The sequence below is a fragment of the Lepidochelys kempii genome, chromosome 7 (genome assembly GCF_965140265.1).
Source record: "Lepidochelys kempii isolate rLepKem1 chromosome 7, rLepKem1.hap2, whole genome shotgun sequence".
Classification (NCBI taxonomy): Eukaryota; Metazoa; Chordata; order Testudines; family Cheloniidae; genus Lepidochelys; species Lepidochelys kempii.
In genome coordinates this window covers 116,702,339-116,724,374 of record NC_133262.1, presented here as the reverse complement: position 1 = coordinate 116,724,374, position 22,036 = coordinate 116,702,339, and the positions used below count along the sequence as shown (strand labels likewise).

Genomic DNA, 22,036 nt, shown 5'->3' with positions numbered 1-22,036 from the left:
ACTCCACTGTATTTGAGCCCAATGCTAAAATGGCAACTCACATGGGACCAAATGTTTTGGGAAGAGGCATTGGCATGCGAGACAGTTGAAATTCTGCTGGAAGCTACTTTAGGGTGTTAAAGTTTTAACTTCAGATTTTACCTCTAACACTCGCCATTGCACCTTGATTAAATAAGAGGGATGGGTGAATACCAAGTAAAAATACAGAGAAACAAAATTGAAATACTTAGTTTTACTAAACTTTAATGATTATTAATTCATTTAAAATACTAAGAGGAAGAAGTCCTGGCTTGTGTTTTACAGTTTGCTGCAGAATACCGTAATATATATTCTAAAGCATTTTGTTATTGGATCCATCACCCACGACTCTGAAATGGAAAAATTAAACTTTCCATATTTTATCTAAAAGGAATCCCCCAATGCAAACAAATTAAATAGAGTGAATACTTACATACTGTTGTTTTGTATAAATCAGATTGATTCTGATGTCTTAACTGTGGTTTACTAACTCTGGATTTCATTTGCTTTGTGTGTATATGTTTTTAACGTTCTTTATTTCCCATATTATTCGTGTTGGTCACTCATTCATCATGGTAGGTTGGGGATAGGATTTTTTTAGTCAGTGGTAGGTACCATCAGATGATATTTATGGATATAGGAATATAAGCTGTGACTCAGCATTTTAAAAAGTATTTTTTTATGGTATGAAGAAACAAAACTAATAATAGATGATTTTATTCATGCAAGGAGGAGGCATCAGGCAAAGTAAGAAAGATCTGAAGGAACAAGACAGAATGAAGAAAAGCAAGTCTGATATGACTGCATACGTGCTGATGCCTTGCAGCAAGGGAGGTTTAGGTTGGCATTAGGAAAAACTTCATAACTTTCGGGGTGGTTAAGCACGGGAATAAATTTCCCAGGGAGGTTGTGGAATCTCCATCACTGGAGATTTTTAAGACCAGGTTAGACAAACACCTGTCAGGGATGGTCTAGTTAATACTTAGTCCTACCATGAGTGCAGGGGACTGCACTCGTTTGACGTCTCCAGTCCCTTCCAGACCTATGATTCTGTGTTCAAAGCCTGAGTGATTGAACCACAAATCAAGTCTAGTTTTCGTAGCTGAGAAAACGTTCCAGAAGTGTGAGCCAATGTTTTATGGTTGCCAATATTGTAAAAATGAAACATAAAATGTGAAGTCCGGTTTTGGGGTGCTTAATTATTTGTGAGCAACTTGTTAATATCCACTGCGTGTGCACACACTTTGAAGGTAACAGTCATTAATGAAAGTTATAAACTGGTGACCAGTTCATTTGTTTGCCCTCTTCCTTCCTTATTTCAAAATTAAGATTATGTGGTCTGTATCATTGTCTTAAAAATATGGGGAAGAGTATTCTTTTGCTGTATTCCTTGAAGTAACATTTAGTGATTGTGGATGGTGCTTGAATTGACATCTGCAAAGACTAAAGTCTGATATCTACAGAGTAAGTAAGCTTTAGGCAGCTTCTGTACCACACTGTGTGCCTAACCTTGACTAGGAACATCTTAACCATGTTTAAACACAGTACTATAGCCTGCATATGTGTTAGACTACCTCTAGACTATTTATCAGACACTTGACTAAACCCTTTACACTTCACCATGATCCAGTGGATTGATGGTTGCCTATAAGACTACCCAACCTCTGCTAGAAGGTGACTAAACACCATTTCTCAACTTTTTAGAAACACTTAGGTCTTGTCTGCTTTAGGTCTTGTATTCAGTTGTAGCATCTTATATTTGACTGAACCTGTGTTCCTATTCTGCCATGCTGCAACCTCACATTTTGTTCCCTGAATTAAGTCTACACCTCATATTAAGCATACTACATTCTTTTTGTCATCTGAAAAATGCCTTGCAGTTTGACTTAACCTGTTCCCACAAGTTCCCTGTTATGTTAAAGATGGCATCAGTTGCCCTTTCATACATGTGATAGCAGTAAACAGTCAGTAGAAAATGATCTATGAGTGAACCAGGACAATGTAACGATACATAATAATGCAAATATACATTCTAACACGACTACTTAGAGAGAGTGTGATATCAAAATTTGCTGCAAAATGTCTATAAAATTGCAGAATTTGAAATGTGCCCCCTTAACAATTCTGTTTAATAGATTTCAGTGTTCTCTGTGATGTATTGTCGCAATTATCTATTGCAGACTGCAATTATCTATTGCAGACAATTTATTGGTTATCAAAATCCTTTGATAACCAATAAATCTTAAAAGGGGAGAGAACTATAATGGAAAGACTTTTTAATGCACAGGTTTTATAAACGTAAAAAGCTTTGTATTTTAATGTAATTATATGAAAGTCACTTGTTCCAGTGAACATATTTTATTTTGTTGGTCTGAGTGCTTCCATTACATTAAAAAAAAAATTCCAGATGGATTGCAAACTAACCTATAACGAATTAAGTTACATAGTGCAGAGTAATCGTTACTCACTTTGTTGTGATGCTTTACACTTCTGTAGTGCTCTTCACTGAAGAGTCTGGAGGGGCTTAAAATAACTGAAGGTAGGGGAGAGGGAAGTATGGTGAAGCTGCAGTAAAGAGGGACCTTGCTCAGTCCCTTAGAGTCAGTAGCAGAGCTGGAAGTAAATTCAGGAGTTCCTAGTTCTGTGTTGAGACTGCTAGACAATGTTTCTTCAAATTTTGAAAGAGTAGAAGAGGGATTGTTCCTCCTCTCTCAAACAGAAACTGATCATGTAGGAGAAACTGAAAAACCACCTTAAATGGTCTTTCTGCAGATCAGTAATCTTTCTGCATGTGTGCATTTCTTCGTTCTTTTCGGACCTTCCCTCTTAGCAACTGGCGGACAGCAGCAATCAATCTTTTGTTCCCCCCAGGCATCTGAAAATGTCCTTAACAGAGAATTTATTTTATAATAACCTATTTAGATTTCTGCTTATAGTAACATACATTGAATTTAAATAATTTGTGGAATTTTTTCTGTGTTCTCCCAAGCAGTTTTTAAATTCAGTTTTGTATAAATGAAATAGCCACATCTTTGTGAAGCATGTAGTACCTGGTTTTCTAGCCACCCTAATGAAGCGATTGGGAATTCTGTGCTTCAGCTGCTGCAAAACTAGGACCCCATGAAAGGTATGTCCTCCTGAAAAGGAGCGGAGCCTGCTAAGAGCAACGAAAGGCTCTAATATTGACCAAATTTGCATTTAGTAAAAGAGAACTGAAATAACTGGTACAAAGGTGGATGTCTAAAATCTGATTTCTTCAAGGCAATCTGGATTTTGCATGAAGAAAGTTACGAAAAATAATTTTGCAGAGGTTTTGTTAGGATCGGCGTCTTCCATTAGAAGAACAATAAGTTGAGGCTTAATATTGCTTGCAAGACATGCTTAACAAAAGTTGTATCAAAGAATCACAAAATTGGGAGTATAAATATTTTTGAAAGACATTTGCCGTAGAGAGGAGTTGGAGGTATCTTTACTTGTTTATTGATAGCTTGCTGCTTTTCCTCTCTAATACTTCTCTTCAGTTTGATGCCAAACTGACAGGCTCATAAATACCTAATGCTGCTCTCCTTTGAGACATTCTGCCTGCACATCTGCAGGGTTATGCCTAGAAGAATTGTTGAAGTATGGATCTAATGACAAAAATACAACTGAACGTGAACCTAGTCATTCTGTAGTTGCTGTTCGTTTTACATACTCATGCCAAATAAATCAAGTGGACACATGCTGTTTTTGGTTTACCTATTGTTAGTGATAACGTCAGATGGTTAGCCTGTCTGCAGTCTTATTCCCCATTTTTATCTTTAGAAGGGATATAAACCCTCATGTTCCCAAAACAAAACTCCCTAACACTAATTGAGGGGAGTTAGGAAGAAATTTCTCTTGTGGACAAGTTGCTCCATAATTGGGATTTGAACCTTCTTCTGAACCATGTGGTACTTGTCACAGATAGACAGGATACTGGAATAGCAGGATCACTAGTCTTATCCAGTAATGCAATTTCTGTGGACCTTAATATTCATTCTGATGACCATTATGCTTCTCCACCCACAATCCCACTTCAATTCTAGTATGAGTTTAGTGACTGTCTCGATGAGCATGATAAAAATGCTAAAATAGGTGTGCAAAGCATTAGGACCTTATTTTCAGAGGTTCTGAGCACCCACAACTGCAGTTTTAGTTAATGGGAGCTCTGCATGCTCAACATCTCTGAAAGTCAAGTCCCATAACTCCAGCCATTCATGCGATCTGCTGCTGAATTAATTTTTGGAATGGAAATGAAATGGGGGAGAGGGGAAGATAGTAATAAAAATGTGATGTTTAAGGTCTCTTATCAACCTGCTTGGATTAAAGAAAAGCTTTAGCAGACTGGTGCAAGTGCTATGAGAACCACTTAAGGTCTGACACTTAACTGCTCCTGGACTAGCAACCAAATTGTTGGGCTCGGGAGAGCTGTGTGTGCTGATGCAGTAGGCATATTGCACACTGCAGGGTCAGTACTAGTGTATGATGTATTGAAGCCACTAGTAAGTGTCTTTCATTAGGAGGAGAAGAATTAACGGAAAGGGGTAGAAACAAAGATCAGATTTGGAGATGGTTTGAAAGGTGGTATTTATACTTTTGATAATTTAAAAATGATTTTCCAATGTACCTTATTTTCTGGAAAATACTGTATAATTCTGACCCTCTGACAGCAGCTGCTTTGAGGTTCCCTTTTTCCCAAATTGCTGGTGTGATTAGACATAGTACACTTTGTGTTTTCAATTTTGTCATTGGCATAGCCCACGTTTGTATTGCTAAACAGCAGTCGGCAATGTATATCCTTTACTCTACTTCATATTGCATTCTCCTCCATAGTGCCTGATGACACCACTCAGAATTCAAAATCTATCTCCAGAAGCATGTCGGAGAGCAAAAAACAAGTGATGGATTTTGTGTGATGTTTGCCTGTTGTTCATTTATAGAATAGATTGTTAAGTTATTTCATTTCTGAGAAATGCTGTTAGAATGTTTTGACTCATCCCTAGACTGTTTCACCCTGAAGATCTTTGTGAATATTGGCAAAATGAAATGAGATGTTTCCTATGTTATAAATGAAGTTAGGACATACAAACTTTGTATGTAGTTAACAATTTTAGTTATAATAGTAGTAATTATAAACACATGCCACCAGCTCAGCCACTGTTCCTTTCATTTCCCTAATTTTTGCTTTGTCTTCATCTGCAATTAATTAAACACTTTCCCGTGCTCTTGGGCAAAATGCCACAGATATCCAGTACAGATGTGCCTTCTGGTTCTTTGGGGTTTCAGCCCAATATCTGCAGGGCAGATATTTCTACTGCTCTCAGTGTCTCCTGCCTTATTAAGAGACTCATCAGAAAGTCTCTATAGAAACTGGGCTGAATCAGAGATTACAGATGGGAAAGACCTATTAGATCATTCAGTCTATCCACTTGACGATTTCTTATAATACACTTTGTCCAGTCTGGTTTCAAAAGTTCAAGGCAATGGGGCTTTCACCATGTTCCTTGGGGAAGCTATTCCCCAGCTAACAGATCTCTCTGTTGGTTATACTTTCCCTAATATTCAGCCTCCTTTTCCTTTGACTTAACTTCATCTCATTTCATCTAATCATGTTTTGTGTACCACTGTAATAGTTTGTAATAATAATGTAGTAAAATGACTACAACAACAACACTGCATATAGGAAAAATACTGTAACTTTTGATGAGTTATTTTGGGAAAAACTGGAAAATTTCAGGTAAAAGCTGAACTTCCTGGTGAAAAGACCAGAATGGTGGAACATCTACAAAATTGACTTATTGATTGCTCACTGTATCTCTCTGTTGTGAAACTTTTAGAAAACCACATGCATTATTATGCTTTTATTGCATATTTCATCTAAGGAAATACAGTAATTTGTGAACATCAGCTAATACTTTCAGTGTCCCTGTGAAGGGAGCGGTAATTCCATTTTACAGATGGGAAACTTGAGCCTCAGAGAGGTTGTTTCTTGACTAAGCACACACAGTGGAAGAATCAGAAATAGAACAAGACTCCTTACTCTGTCCTGTGCCCTAACCCCTAACTGACATATATTAACAACACTTTGTTTTGCATTTGTAGGAAATTTGTCCAGTCTAAGTCGTCTTGGCCTAAGGTACAATAGACTGTCAGCAATCCCCAAGTCTTTAGCAAAATGTAGTGAACTTGATGAACTGAATTTGGAGAACAACAACATTTCCACTTTACCAGAGGTGAGAGGCACAAGATGTTCACTTTGGGGGAAATGTAATAGATTTTTTGTTTTGTTTTGTGAGCACATCAAAATATTGCAGATTGATTTTTACATCAAAAGCTTTAAAGAATGAGCCTCACTTTAACGTGTGTGTGTGTGTATATATATATATATATATATATATAAAAAAAACATTGGAGATCTATAAATCCACCAGTGTTGCCACATTGACATGTATATCTAACCAGTTAGACAGTAATTCAATTGATGAATCATCAGGCAACAAGACCCTAACTCATTTTATCCATTTTCTAAATGTTTTTATGACACAATTAAACAAGGAAGCCAGGGGCCTATCATTTTAGATGGACGTGAGATTCCTGTTGCAGTTGCTCAGGGGGAAAGGAGACCGAAAACTAAGAGGGATCTCTGTCCACTTCCAACTGAAGCAGGACTGTTCTATTTTGATAGACAGGTGGACAAAAAGCCCCTATGTTTGTCATTGCTGCTTAATGTTAACATTTCCATCATAATGTAATGTAGGACTTTGCAATTTACAGCAATGTTTCGCTCCCAGTGCAGTGCATCCCTCACTTGGGTGGCTCACTACCCACTAGCTACAAAAGGTCTGCAGTCTGCAGTATCCTGGGGTGGTTAGGATTGTGCAGGGACCAGCTCTCTTGCTCCCTGCCTCTGCTGTTGCACCTGCTAGTCCTGTGCTGTTCCCTCCTGCCTCAGCCAAGTCACAGGACATTCCACCCTCCTCAACCCTGTAGAACTGGTGAGTTTTAGGCTTCATGATAAAACGCACAGAGTTTATTCTGCTCTATTTCAGTTAGTGATCCAAACATTAATACTATTTTGTTCAGTCTACCTAACCTGTTCTACGAAGAATGACATCTAAAATTATATTGCAAATATCATATCGTTAAAATCTACCTAATGAGAAAAGAGAGAACATGTATACAGGGGAAAAAGATGTGAACATAAATTAGAGGACCATTGAAAGCACCCAAGTACAATAATTGCTTTTCTGTGTATGAATTATTAAATTCAGCAACAACTGACTGGAAACAAAAGAGAATTAAATATTGTGGTAGGCTTGTGCTTTAAGAAAATGCTGTTGAGAGAAAGTTGCTCAGCTGCTTTTAAGAACAAAGATGAACCAACCCCCCCAAGCATGTTATGAAAGTAACTGCAATGTTATTACACATACAGAAGCAATTGACTGGAGAACTGATTGCTTATCCTAAAGTAAGTTGACTCCTAATCAAAAACTCTCCCTTAACAAATAGTGCTATTTTACCTAAATGTGTTAGTCTAACAGTGAGTTATATGTTGTGACAAAGGAGCAGCTCAAATATTAATGCAGTAGTGTAATCCATTGAAAATTAAGCATTCTTGGCTGCAATAGAAAGAAAATCCATTTGCAAAGAAATTGCTGAAATACAAAATGAGCCAGAGCTCGTGATGCAATGCCTAATAAATATTGTATCTTAAAAGGATATGTTGGGAAAGGCAGCAGTCCCACAGCTTTCATAAATGTTGAGTGCATTGTTTTTCTTTAGATTGTGTATAACTAAGCTCTACATCTTCCCCTCCAAGACATTTTAATTGTTAGTTACTTGTGAGCTGTTAGAAAAATTATATGCACTAGATAATATACATATTATCAACAACATTTATGTATAGTCCCAGACTTGAAAAACAGCCTTTGCGAATTCCAAGGTCAGTTTGAAACCATAAGGTGTTAGGAACCCCAAAGTACTGTAGCAAAATACAGAGCCAAAAATGCCAACTAAATAATAAAATCACTAAAGGCAGGATTTCCTCTTGAAAGATCGTGCTAAATAACAATGAGATTTTAATACGACTAATATCTCTACAACTTAAAGTTCTGTTGTTTACGGTTAGGAAAAAAATTGCTGCACTGACTTTTCTGAGATAAGACTTTTTTTCTTGTGTTCAAATACCTGCAAATTTGTTGAGCCATGACATGAAGCAAAGCAAGTTGTAATTTGATGGTTTATTTATATAATGAATGTGAAGTGACCCTTAATTTAAAAACCAAAAAACTTTCATTCCTGAAACAACAATGCTATAAAAATGTTATTGTAATTGTAATATTAAAACTGCAACCCAGAAAAAGTAAAGATATTTGAAGTTGATTGAAATTTTTGAGAGGTTGCTGCTATTCTGTCTGTGATTGTAGATAGAATCATAGAATATCAGGGTTGGAAGGGACCTCAGGAGGTCATCTAGTCCAACCCCCTGCTCAAAAGCAGGACCCATACCCAATTAAATCATCCCAGCCAGGGCTTTGTCAAGCCTGACCTTAAAAACTTCTAAGGAAGGAGATTCCACCACCTCCCTAGGCAACGCATTCCAGTGTTTCACCACCCTCCTAGTGAAAAAGTTTTTCCTAATATCCAACCTAAACCTCCCCCTCTGCAACTTGAGACCATTACTCCTTGTCCTGTCCTCTTCCACCACTGAGAATAGTCTAGAACCATCCTCTCTGGAACTACCTCTCAGGTAGTTGAAAGCAGCTATCAAATCCCCCCTCATTCTTCTCTTCTGCAGACTAAACAATCCCAGTTCCCTCAGCCTCTCCTCATAAGTCATGTGTTCCAGACCCCTAATCATTTTTGTTGCCCTTCGCTGGACTCTCTCCAATTTATCCACATCCTTCTTGTAGTGTGGGGCCCAAAACTGGACACAGTACTCCAGATGAGGCCTCACCAATGTCGAATAGAGTGGGATGATCACGTCCCTCGATCTGCTCGCTATGCCCCTACTTATACATCCCAAAATGCCATTGGCCTTTTTGGCAACAAGGGCACACTGCTGACTCATATCCAGCTTCTCGTCCACTGTCACCCCTAGGTCCTTTTCCGCAGAACTGCTGCCTAGCCATTCGGTCCCTAGTCTGTAGCTGTGCATTGGGTTCTTCCATCCTAAGTGCAGGACCCTGCACTTATCCTTATTGAACCTCATCAGATTTCTTTTGGCCCAATCCTCCAAAGATATTGTAATATTTCTGGTATGTAACATCATGCGTGAATCTTTAATCCCTGCAATACCTAAACAAATAGGGCTGAATTAAGCTTGGCATAGTAATGAGCGAAAGATGATATTTCAGCATTAATATGACATTCATTATTTATTTCTGCGGTGCCAATAGTGTGTCTGGGTGCTTTACTGACAGATACAAACCTGAGATTCCTGCTGTCAAAGTTCGTTCCTCACTCTGAACTCTAGGATACAGATGTGGGGACCTGCATGAAAGGCCCCCTAATCTTATTCTTACCAGCTTAGTTTAAAAGCTGCCGCCACCAAAGTGTTACACAAAGAACAGGGGAAGTGCCCACTTGGAAACATCTCCCCCCGCCTCCCCCCCCAAAAAAAATCCCCCTAAGCACTACACCCCCTTTCCTGGGGAAGGCTTGATAAAAATCCTCACCAATTTGCATAGGTGAACACAGACCCAAACCCTTGGATCTTAAGAACAATGAAGCAGCAATCAGATTCTTAAAAGAGAATTTTAATTAAAGAAAAAGTAAAAGAATCACATTGGTAAAATCAGGATGGTAAATACCTTACAGGGTAATCAGATTCAAAACATGAGAGAATCCCTCTATGCAAAACCTTAAGTTACAAAAAGATACAAAAACAGGAATATACATTCCATTCAGCACAACTTATTTTATCAGCCGTTTAAACAAAACAAAAAGAAAAGGAGTACTTGTGGCATCTTAGAGACAAACCAATTTATCTGAGCATAAGCTTTTGTGAGCTACAGCTCACTCCATCGGATGCTTTTCCACTGAATGCATTCGATGAAGTGAGCTGTAGCTCACGAAAGCTTATGCTCAGATAAATTTGTTAGTATCTAAGATGCCACAAGTACTCCTTTTCTTTTTGCAAATACAGACTAACACGGCTGCTACTCTGAAACCTGTCATTAAACAAAACAGAATCTAACGAATATCTAACTAGACTGCTTACTGACTATTTACAGGAGTTCTGACCTGCATTCCTGCTCTGGTCCCGCAAAAGCATCACACAGACAGAGAGAACCCTTTGTTCCGCCCCCCTCCAGCTTTGAAAGTATCTTGTCTCCTCATTGGTCATTTTGGTCAGGTGCCAGCGAGGTTATCTTAGCTTCTTAACCCTTTACAGGTGAAAGGGTTTTTCCTCTGGCCAGGAGGGATTTAAAGGTGTTTACCTTTCCCCTTATATTTATGACACCTGCCTAAAGGATGTTACAATCTAATTAGTCACACACACAAAACTCTCAAGAAGCAAGACTAAAAGCAGTTGGTTTGAATAACAAAACTTAGCACCCAGTTGGTTAATTCTAATGGTTTTATTTTGGATCTGTTTGATTTTTTTTTTTCTTCTTGGTTTGTCACAAAAAGACACACACAAGTAACTTAGATTATTTTATGGTAGGATTAAGATCAGAAAAAATTTAGGGTTTCTGAAAAATGTTTTTTCAAGTGTGCCTAAACATGGGGGGTGGGTGGGGGCTATTTCTGTTAGTATGTACATTATCTGAATTTCAAGATGCTTTTAAAATAAGGACCTGCCAGACATCAGTGGCTGAAGCTTTAGTAGTAATTGTAGGAACCTGTAAAGCAAATTCATTCTTGATGTCAAGTCAATTCATAGTATAGACTTTTATTAAGTTAATACAGATTTGTATTTTTTTTTTTTTAAAAAAACCTCATTGAAATGCAGTATATTGGGTTCACACCTATTTCCATCCATTTTCAACTGGGGTGGCATCAAAGTGAGGATGAGTTTGGTCTCTGATTCTCTAAAGGGCAGTTGCTATATTCATAGATTCCACAGCCGGGAGGGACCATTGTAGTCATCTAGTCTGACCACCTGTATAACACAGGCTGTAGAACGTCCCCAGAATCATGCCTAGAGGATATCTTTGAGAGAGAAAAACAATGAGGAGTCCAGTGGCACCTTAAAGACCAACACATTTATTTGGGCATAAGCTTTCGTGGGTAAAAAACCCACTTCTTCAGGTGCATAGAGTGAAAAGCCAGTCTTGATTTTAAAATTGCCAGGGATGGAAACTCCACCACGACGCTTGCTAAATTGTTCCAATGGTTGGTTACGCTCACTGTTAAAAAAAATTATATCTGATTTCCAGTTTGAGCATGACTTACGACAATTCAGCACCATTAGCTGCATCTCCTCCTCTACACAATAGCTATTCTATTTGTCACATCAGCACTGGTTGCATTTCCTCCAGTATTGGAAATGCTGGTGAGGACTGATGTGATTTTTTTCCCACTGAGCTTTCCAGACAACCTCTGTCTGCACTCTGGGTGGCTCTAGCCAGTGCTATCAGTGTTGCTCAAAACCACTATTTTATTTTTTTTACAAGTAGAAAAAGGTTACAAAAAAAGCAGTAGCTGTGTTTTTAAATGTTGGTACTTTTTATATACTAGCACCATAAATGTGTGGGAGGAGAGGAATACAGTCCTCTCCTAGTGATTGTGGATGAGACTGTATGGATGGGAGAACTTTTTCTGAAGTTGATTGCAACACTTATCTTGTTGCGTGGGCTGGGGGAAGCTATTTTTAAGAGACCCAATACAGTGAAAGAATACATGTTAAAATAAATCTAAACGCAAAGCTCAAGTGAAACTAGATCCTGAATGTTTGTGTGTGTGTGGTTCTCCCCTACCCTCTCGCCCTTTCCAGGGTCTTTTATCGAGTCTTGTGAACCTGACTAGCTTAACATTGGCCAGGAACTGCTTCCAGTCATATCCAGTGGGTGGCCCATCACAGTTCTCCACAATCTACTCTCTCAACATGGAACACAACCGCATCAGCAAAATCCCGTTTGGAATTTTCTCTAGAGCTAAAGTGTTAAGTAAGCTGAACATGAAGGTGAGCCACAGCAATGCTCCACTGCTTGTAACATCCATAGCAGATTCTTTGAGCTGTAACAAATTTAATGATACAAAGAATAAACTTGTAGCATATGAAAGGGACCCTTTGTCACCTTACTCAGATATCATAGACACACGTCCTTTACCTGTGTAACTGATCCATTTCATTTTTCACTATTTATTCTATTAGCTCTTTCACATTGCCTTCACATTTGGACAATGAAAATCAGTGAAGCTGGTTGTACTTTGTATGTTCAGGAACCTGAATGGTTGAATTGCAAACGTTGCAGAAGAATATTTTGTTTTAAAGCAATTTCATTTCAATTAAAAACAGAATCCTGGAAAGAAATATCTATTGCCTTTTTTTAGCTTATATTTACAAAATCTAAAATTAAGACCTTGTTATTACTATTATTTTTGCGTTGAGGTAGCCTAGAGACCACAGTAAAAACTCATGTCCCATTGTGTTAGATACTGTATATTTTTAAAGAGACTGTTTACATCCTCTAAAGATCACAATATAAGCATATGATGACAGATTAAAGGTGGAGAAAATAGCCACGAGGGATGATAGTGTAACAGTGAAGTGACTTTAGTTTAATATGTAACAGAATACACATTCAGAGATTTTCAATATATCTTTGAAACTCGACAAATCGCCCCTCCCATGTCTTGATATAATTAAATTTTAGAAAATGTATTTATCAATAAATGATAGCAATTATTATTTTTATATATATTTAAATATATATATTTATATAATTGTGACAGCACCTACAATGTGCAAGGCACTTTCAAGCTATGTAAGATAGTCTCTTCCCTGAAGAGCTTGCCTTCTGAAATACAAAAATAGATTCATAGATACTGAGGCCAGAAGGGACCATTGTGATTATCTAGTCTGAGCTCATGTTTAACACAGGTCATAGAACTTCCCCAAAATAATTTATAGAGCAGATCTTTTAGAAAAACACCCAATCTTGGTTTAAAAATTGTCACTCATGGAGAATCCTCCACAACCCTTGGTAAATTATTTTAATGGTTAATTACTTACACTGTTAAAAATTTATGCTTTATTTTCAGTCTAAACCAGATGAAGAGGGCACAACATAAAAGTAAAGTGGCTGGTGCACATTTTAGTCATTTCAAGGGGGTTAAAATTTTTATTGTATTGTAAAAACTTATGTTTAACTCTCCTCCAATACCTCTATTATTAGATGACTGAATTTTTGTTGACCTCACAACAGAAATTAGTCTTGGGGAAAGATTTGAATGGTGAGAGGATAGTGCCTGGCACATTATTTGGAAAGAGTTGTTTTTTTCAGGTGTAAGGGCAATGTGGAAAAGTCAGACAAAAGAGGCAACATCTTCCTTTTTGTAATCTAGATGGGTCCTTAAGTTGGAAAAACATTTCTTTAAAAGTACCAATCTGTCTTTAATGTCACACATGTACCAGTTGTTCGAACAGCCTGATTTCTTAGAATTTACAGTGTCCACTCTAGACCAAATTATATCACTAGCACTCTAAATAGTGAGAGTGTCTAACTTCATTCCAGTTTTTTTTTCTACATAAGCAATTTGGATGTATTTGCTATTTTAAAAACTACCCCGGTGTTAGCAAACATGGAGCCTGTGAGCACTGCTGGTATCTGTTCCAACTGCCTGCCCTAGGCCAGATCCTGAAATAATGTCTGACGTTTAAGTTGTTTTGTAACGGTACTTGACCTTTTATTATTAAGGTTTTTTTGTTTACCTTATACCCTCCATATCCTTAGGATTGCAGAATTGTTGCTAGCTTCTTTACATGATGTGGTGGTGTTTTTTTTTATTCATATCTTAAGTGTTCACATCCTAGCTAACAGTACATAATGTTGAAAAGAGTAAGAAGTCAAAATTAACTACTGAGACCTTTGAAATTTCATGAGTTATTGCCTCTGTAATATGTTGTTTCCATTTCAGTCTATCACATTGGTAATACAAATGCAGCTCCACATGTCTAGATTGGGTAGTGTTCATTACATTTTGGGAATGCATTTTAGAGATTCAGCCATTTAGCTACGTTTTTGCTATTGGTTTATATAAGAACCAATCAAATTTTTGATTTATCCAAATGCTTCATCTTATTTAATCTCCAGGCTACCTTGCTGTTTTTTCATGCCAAAACCTACATCTTTTATTTGTTAAATTGCAGGACAATCAGCTAACCTCACTCCCCTTGGACTTTGGGACTTGGACCAGCATGGTGGAACTGAATTTAGCCACTAATCAGCTCACAAAAATTCCTGAGGATGTGTCTGGGCTAGTTTCCCTTGAGGTGAGAGGAATACAGTGAATATCTGACTAAGCAAATCCTCAGAAATGAACTTTTCCTATTTCAAATTTAAGTAATATTATTTTGCATAATCAGTTTAAAAAGAAAAGTATATGTCCCAATAATAAGTGTGCTAACCGAACATATGAGTGTTTCATGAGCTATTACCAGCAGGAGAGTGAGTTTGTGTGTGTATGGGGGTGGGGGGGATGTGAGAAAACCTGGATTTGTGCAGGAAATGGCCCAACTTGATTGTCATGCACATTGTGTAAAGAGTTGTCACTTTGGATGGGCTATCACCAGCAGGAGAGTGAATTTGTGTGGGGGGGTGGAGGGTGAGAAAACCTGGATTTGTGCTGGAAATGGCCCACCTGATGATCACTTTAGATAAGCTATTACCAGCAGGACAGTGGGGTGGGAGGAGGTATTGTTTCATATTCTCTGTGTATATATAAAGTCTGCTGCAGTTTCCACGATATGCATCTGAGGAAGTGAGCTGTAGCTCACGAAAGCTTATGCTCTAATAAATTGGTTAGTCTCTAAGGTGCCACAAGTACTCCTTTTCTTTTTGCGAATACAGACTAACACGGCTGTTACTCTGAAACCTGTCATGAGTTTATGGCTTTCATGAATAGCTTTTTAAATGTTTTGTTCCTTAAGCCTGTGTGCCTATTTAATTTATTAACCTATAGACAACGTCACACCACAAAATGTACAGTGCAGAAAATAAAATGAAATCTGAGCTGAACACCCAGAGAGACCAGCATACAAACAAAGTGGGCCAAAATATTCCAACAAAAGGATGACAAAGTGGACTGAGTTCAGTTAGAAAGCATTGGACTGGGCCTTGAAACCAACCACCAAGAGATTAAAGAGAGAGTTCTGTAGATGGAATCCATGAACCAAATTGGCCCATTAAACAGATTTTGTTGTTAGAGTGCAATAGCTAAGGGCATATTTAGGTTGTAAAATTAGGTAAAAACACTAGGGAATTAAACAGAACTGCTTATGCAATGTTTATGCAAAAGTGAAAGTTCGTACAGCAATTTTAATTCAGCCACATTGCACATTGGTAATTGTGGACTGGGATCACAGGGGAATCATGCTGAGATTGCTCAATTAGGGCAAACTGCGAAGAATGGGGCAGACAATCACCAAAACTGGTGGTTATTCTAATACTTAGATTCACCAAGCCAGCAACAAAACAGCTTCCACAATACCTTACTGGTTACCCAGAAGCCAAAAACACAGTTCCCTTAAAGCAACCCAGCCTTGGACTTCCTCCTAGAGATCCAAGTCAAATATGAAGAGGATTACTGAAAATCTTGTTCATCATATAAAAATTGGACACATTACCCTCAGGTCACTGAATATTTTTGATCTTACCGAAATACATGCTTACAGCCAATTCTTATTAATTAATCTAAAATTTATTTAAAAAGAAGAGAGTATTGGTTGAAAGATCATTCTAAAAACTCTATTCAGTCTGTATGTATATCAGTTTCATAGTAGATATGGTGAACTTCAGAGTTGCAAAGAGTTCTTTCAGAATTAGTCCATAGTTTTAGTCTAATGTCCAATATCAGGGTGATCCAGATGGGACTGGAGATCTCCGTTTTGGGACTCAAACTTCCCCCGATGAAGCTTAAGCACATCTGAGATGAAAGGATCAGGTCCCAAAAGCCCTTTGTATGGTTCCCAGGCAGCCTCTTGACAGCATGCAGTCCTTGGGTGAACAGTAGGCAGTTATCCTAGCTTTGAAGTAGACCTCCTATTTCCTAAGCATCACTGATAATTAGCTACATGGATTAACATAAGGCAACTGCCTATCTCCCGTTATTTACAGGTAGTTTGCTACATACTTCAAAGAGAGATTGACAGTGATATCACTACATTCACAGTTCATTTAAATGTTAACATTTTCTTTTGATCTCTGAATTAACAGAATTCAGCAGTAGACAGGAACTGTTCGGTTACATGGTTAACACCTAACAAGATATAAGAAAAAACACTTACAGTTAGCATTACCTCTAATTCTCTAAACAGACAGGTTTGCATTTCTAATTCTAGTCTATCTAACGTGAAATGGCCCTAATTACCATTTACATATCCTTTAATATGTCTCTAAAGGTTGAATCTGGATCAGTTAACCTACTAGTTGTGTAACTCCACGCCCTGTATCACAGTAATATTTTCTGTTCTGTTTTTCTTTTAGATTCGTAGTTTAGTACGTTACTATTCATATTGTTTAGTATGTACCTTTAAATACACAGGATATGCAACCAGACCACATTATTATTGACATGCTAACCTTAACTTTGGCATTTCCTGACTTTAACTGTGCAATCCTAACCTGATTAAGCTTCTCAGACCTGAAGAAGAGCTCTGTGTAAGCATGAAAGCTTTCTCTCTGACAAACAGAAGTTGGTCCGATAAAAGATATTACCTCCCTCACCTTGTCTCTCTAATATCCAGGACCGACACAGCTCCAACAATACTGCAGACAACCCTAATGATGCATTGTTGTAGAATTTTGCATTAACTGTTAAGCTACTCACTTTTGTGTTTGTGTGTGTGTTAATATCGTAAAATAATAACATGGTAGGATTGGAAAGGAGAAGTATCAAGCAATTCTAGCACAGTGCTGGGATCAATTCCCAGACCCTATTGGGTTTAGCTGGGAGATCTTAACTATCCAAAGACAGCCGGACACCCCTCCAGAGCTGTCTGGCCTTGGTGATGTCACTAAGGGTAAGTCTTCACTGCAGCAAGGAGCGAGCCTCCCAATCTAGTTAGACAGACTTGTGCTAGCTGGTCTTGAGCTAGCACGTTAAAAGTAGCAGTGTGGAAGTTGTGGCTTGGGTGTCAGCTTGGGCTCTTGAGCCTGCCCAATCCTCCAGGTCTGAGCTTGGGTGACTTGCCTGAGTCTCCACGGGAGCTGCAACATCCACACTGCTCTTTTTAATGTGCTGGAGCCCCATTAGCACAAATCTGTCAGTCTGTCTACCTGGGCTGGGAGGTTTGCTGCCAGCTGCAATGTAGAAATAGCCTTTAGAGCAGGGGTGGGCAAACCTTTGGGCCCAAGGGCCCCATCTGGGTATAGAAATTGTATGGCGAGCCATGAATGCTCATGAAATTGGGGTTAGGGTGTGGGAGGGGTGAGGGCTCTGGCTGGGTGTGTGGGCTCTGGGGTGGCACTGAGGATGAGTGGTTTGGGGTGTAGGAGGGTGCTCCGGACTGGGACTGGGTTTCGGTGGGCAGGAGGGGGATCAGGGCTGGGGCACGGGGAGGGTATGGGGGGCAATGAGGGCTCCGGCTGGGGGTGCAGGCTCTGGGATGGGGTGGGGGGGGGATGAGGGGGTTGAGGTGTAGCAGGGTGCTCCGGGCTGGGACTGAGGGCTTTGAAGGGCGGGAGGGGGATCAGGGCTGGGACAGATGGTTGGGGTGCGGGGGTGGGGGTGTGTGGTTCAGGGGTGCAGGCTCTGAGCGGCGCTTACCTCAAGGAACTCCTGGAAGCAGCAGCATGTCCCTTCTCCGGCTCCCATTGGCCGTGGTTCCTGGCCAATGGAAGCTGTGTGGGAGGCACTTGGGGGCGGGGGCAGTGTGCGGAGAAGCTGGAGGGGGCCGCGCGGCGCAGCCCCTTACCCTGCTCCCCCACTGGAGTGCCAGAATGGGACAAGCCCCAGACCCCACTCCCCAGCGGGAGCTCAAGGGTCGGATTAAAACAGCTGGGGGGCCGGATGCAGCCCGCGGGCCATAGTTTGCCCACCCCTGCTTTTAGAGCATGGATTATCAGGATCTAAGCACCTGCAGCTCTGTTGATTTAACAGGGATTTGTGGGTGCTCAGCACCACTAAAAATGCAGCCCTTCACTCTGTGCCTAACTACCTACCTCACTGAGGAGTTGAGTTGCCTGTAAGCAACCTTAAGCTGCTCTGGAGAAAGGTGCTATATTACTGCAAACTATTCTTGAATGAATTATGTGGCTTCGTAGATGAGCATAAGAACATAACATAAGAACATAAGCATGCGACTTTACAGCATAGAAAAGACAAATTTTCTACCTGAAGGAGTTTACAATCTGAGGTCTTGTCTAGATGGAGACCCTCAAGAAAATTAATCCAAAATAATTTTTAAAGTGGATTAGTTAAAGCTGAGAAAATGCTGTGTGGACACTCTTATTCAGAATTAAAGTGGGCTTAATTTGATGTATTTTGGAAGTGAATTAATCTAAATTGAGTCGATGACACTTGAATTCTCAATAAGAATGCTCACACAGGGATTTAATGCAGTTTGACTAATCCTCTTTACATTCAGACCTTAAGTTAATTTTCCTGCATGTCCCCCGGTAAGCAAGTCCTAATTTAAAATGAGAGCAAACAGTAACTGAGAGCACCAGAGGAATTAAAAAAGGGGACTGATGAGGGAGGTCATTATAGGAGACCAATGCATGTGTGTAGAGTGGCCAAGTATTTTGTTATTAGTCCCTTCCCAAAACCAGCTTCTTGAAGGTGGCATAAAAAGTAAGAGGAGGTGGGGAGGTTTGTTGAGCATAAGGGATAGCACTGAGGCGGGCATGTGAAAGAATATAAATGATAGGGGAATTATGTAGTAGTCTGTCTTGATTCATTTGGTTAAAATGGGCGCTTAGCTCTTTGTTTCTCCACTGTTTATTTTAAAAATATGTACATTTTTTAAATAGTCCTGTTAATCTGAAATCTGTTGTTCTGAATTTAAACTTCACTTCCGTTAAACTCAATTTTGTAACCTGTTAACTTTGATTACTGATTTAAGTTTAACTTTGTCCTTTAGTTCAGTTTCACAGGAGTTTTACAAAACTTGTTAAACAGTGTGTTAATTTTGCATTCTATTGAATGCTACTTAAGCAATACTTAACACTTAATTCTGAAGTCTAAAGGGATTCTCTTTTAGTTGGCACTTGCTGCATTACTTAAAATTTTCCCTGTTTTTTTCTTCAGGTTCTTATCTTGTCAAATAATCTTCTGAAGAAACTTCCCCATGGTATTGGAAACCTACGGAAAATAAGAGAGTTGGATCTAGAGGAGAACAAACTGGAATCCTTGCCAAATGAAATTGCTTACCTTAAGGATCTGCAGGTGAAACAATGAGAGGAGATAAACATACTAAGCCTTTTACTTACAACAGGCTAATTTGTACCTTTCCCACTTAAATTGATGGTATCTAGCTCTTTAAGGAAAGTTAACGGAAGGAGTTTACTGTTAGCGAAGAGTATAGAGAATCAGGACTCTTGAGTTTTATTCCTGGTTCTGCCATTGAGTCTCTGGTTGACCTTGGGAAAACAACATTTAATTCTTCAAGTGCTGGTCCTTATGTGTATTCCACATGTGGGTATGCATGTGTGCCGTGCCCGAATCCAGCAATTTTTCCAAGCAGTGTCCATTGACCCACATGTGCGTAGTATCTCCCTTCGTGCTCCTGACTGAGAGTTTAAGGGGTGTTGCGGGTCGATGCCACGTGGCCTGAGTTGAAATCCTGCCCTTCACTCTAAGTCTCTAAAAGAGTGTGTGTATATCTTCTCTTTCCTCCTCACCCCCACCCCAAGTCGGGGGGGGAACTCTCTTTGTCCCGGGGACTATGCCCAGGGTCCTGGACTTCAAGAACTGCGTTTCCTGTCCTTGCTCCTTTTCCATCCTCAACACGGATCAGTGGTGTCTCTATTGTCTGGGTGAGGCCCTTATCTCGGTGAAGTGCAGCATCTGTAAGTCCTTCCCATCCCAGAACCAGAGAGGCTCAAGAACTCAGGCTGAGGAAGCATCTGATGGAAGAGGCCTTGATCTGAGCTTGGCCTGGGAGACCCCCCTGTACATCAGCCTCAGCTGGCCAGCAATACAGTTCTGAGCATGAACAATGGAGCGGAGCCACTGGCACTGAAGCCCAACAGCACAGGGCTGCCCGTGACAGTAAGAAACACTCTCATGGGCGTAACGGCATATCCACACAGCGGACTGCCTATAAGAAGCATATTTGCTCCACAAGCCATGCCAGGTTGGGTGAGATGTCATGTACAGATCCCACAGAACTGTCACTCGGGGCCCCTCGGCTGGAGGGTAAGGCGAGGAAGAGGGATCCGATAGGGACAAAGATAGGCCAATTGTGTCCACGAGCGCCAGTCCGGATGTACCATTGGTTCTGCCTCAGCAATATGGAGACTGGCCAGCTCCGGCAGTGAAACCAGGTCCCTCCGATGTCTTGATGGGAACCCTGTGGACTCCAGGCCATATGGACGCTTTTCTGACACTGGATGAGGTCTTCCTCCACTATCTGCAGTCTCTACTTCTGTTGGGTCTGACACTTCTCAGGGAGGTTCCTACCGTGGAGCATGAACCTCTGCTACTGCCACAGGAGAGACCCCTTCCCTTTCCATCATACAGGGGCCTCCCAGTACCAACAATACCACTGTTTCCGATGGCACTGTGCTGAGACTCGGAGGAGCCAGTCCCACTGATATCTCCGACACAGTGCAGCTCAGACAGCTGCAGCAGCCCTATCCTCCTGGCTATGACCCCCCTTCCCCAGGGATGCCTGATATCATTTCCTGTGGGCCCACTGTGACCAATAGATCCCTCCTTCTGTCCATACTGGGCACCCTTATAGCAGACACTGGCACCGGTGCAGGAATCTTGCCACTCGTCGCCCTCTTGTCAGCTGCTTCCGTTGGTGTATGAGGAGGAAGACACTGAGCCAGTACCACCAGTTCCGACCGGAGCCGCCTCATCACTGGGTGACTTGTTCATCCCTTTTGCCACCCTCTCTGCCAGATGACCATTGGCAATATCAAGATCTTCTCCAAAGGGTGCCTACTGACTTGTAAATCCCATTGGAGGAGGTCCAGGACCCTCAGCACCATCTCCTGGACATCTTATAACCCCAGGGGCCATCCAGGGTGGCCCTTTTCATAAACGAGGCCGTACTACAACTGGCCAGAATGGTTTGGCCCATAGCTGCACAGTGTGCCCCCATCCAGAAGCAAGCTTGCCAAAGGGGCTGATTTCCTTTTTACACACCCTTCTCCTAATTCACTAGTGGTGCAAGTGGCTGTGGAAGGGGCTCAGCAGCACCCTCAGAAATCCACCCTGCCAGAGAAAGGGTCAAAGAGGCTGGATCTCCTGGGCAGTAAGGTCTTGTCCTCCGCAGGCCTTCAGTTTCATATAGCCAATTACCATGCATCGTTGGCTAAATACAACTTTAATACCTACGCCAGGCTGACGGAGTTCAAAGACAAGGCCCCTGAGGAAGATCAGGCTCAGTTGCACTCCTTGATGAAGGAGGGGAGGCTGGTGGCAAAGGTGGCTTTCCAGGTCATGGTGGATGCTACAGGGTCCTTGGCTACAGGGTTGGTCATACATAGAAACTCTTGGCGCCAATCATCGGGCTTCCCAAGGGCGGTCCAAAATACTATTCAGGACCTCCCTTTTGCTGAGGCCAATCTTTTCAGTGAAAAGGCAGACGAGACTTTGCATTCCCTGAATGACTCGAGATCCACCCTCAGGTCTCTGATATCTGTGCTTCAGCCCC

The 22,036-nt window shown here is 40.5% G+C and overlaps 1 protein-coding gene across 5 annotated transcripts in view; it reads left to right on the top strand.

The window, feature by feature from the left end:
- The window catches only part of SHOC2 (SHOC2 leucine rich repeat scaffold protein), a 107,123-nt gene that overhangs the window by 74,119 nt on the left and 10,968 nt on the right, over positions 1 to 22,036 (top strand). For 4 of the 5 annotated variants that reach the window (XM_073354382.1, XM_073354383.1, XM_073354386.1 and 1 more), the window contains 4 exons: positions 6,142 to 6,272; positions 11,981 to 12,169; positions 14,360 to 14,482; positions 19,459 to 19,596. In XM_073354382.1, the coding sequence (XP_073210483.1) occupies positions 6,142 to 6,272; positions 11,981 to 12,169; positions 14,360 to 14,482; positions 19,459 to 19,596 (581 nt within the window). The remainder of the gene's footprint in view (positions 1 to 6,141; positions 6,273 to 11,980; positions 12,170 to 14,359; positions 14,483 to 19,458; positions 19,597 to 22,036) is intronic. The other variant, XM_073354385.1, reaches the window with a different exon arrangement.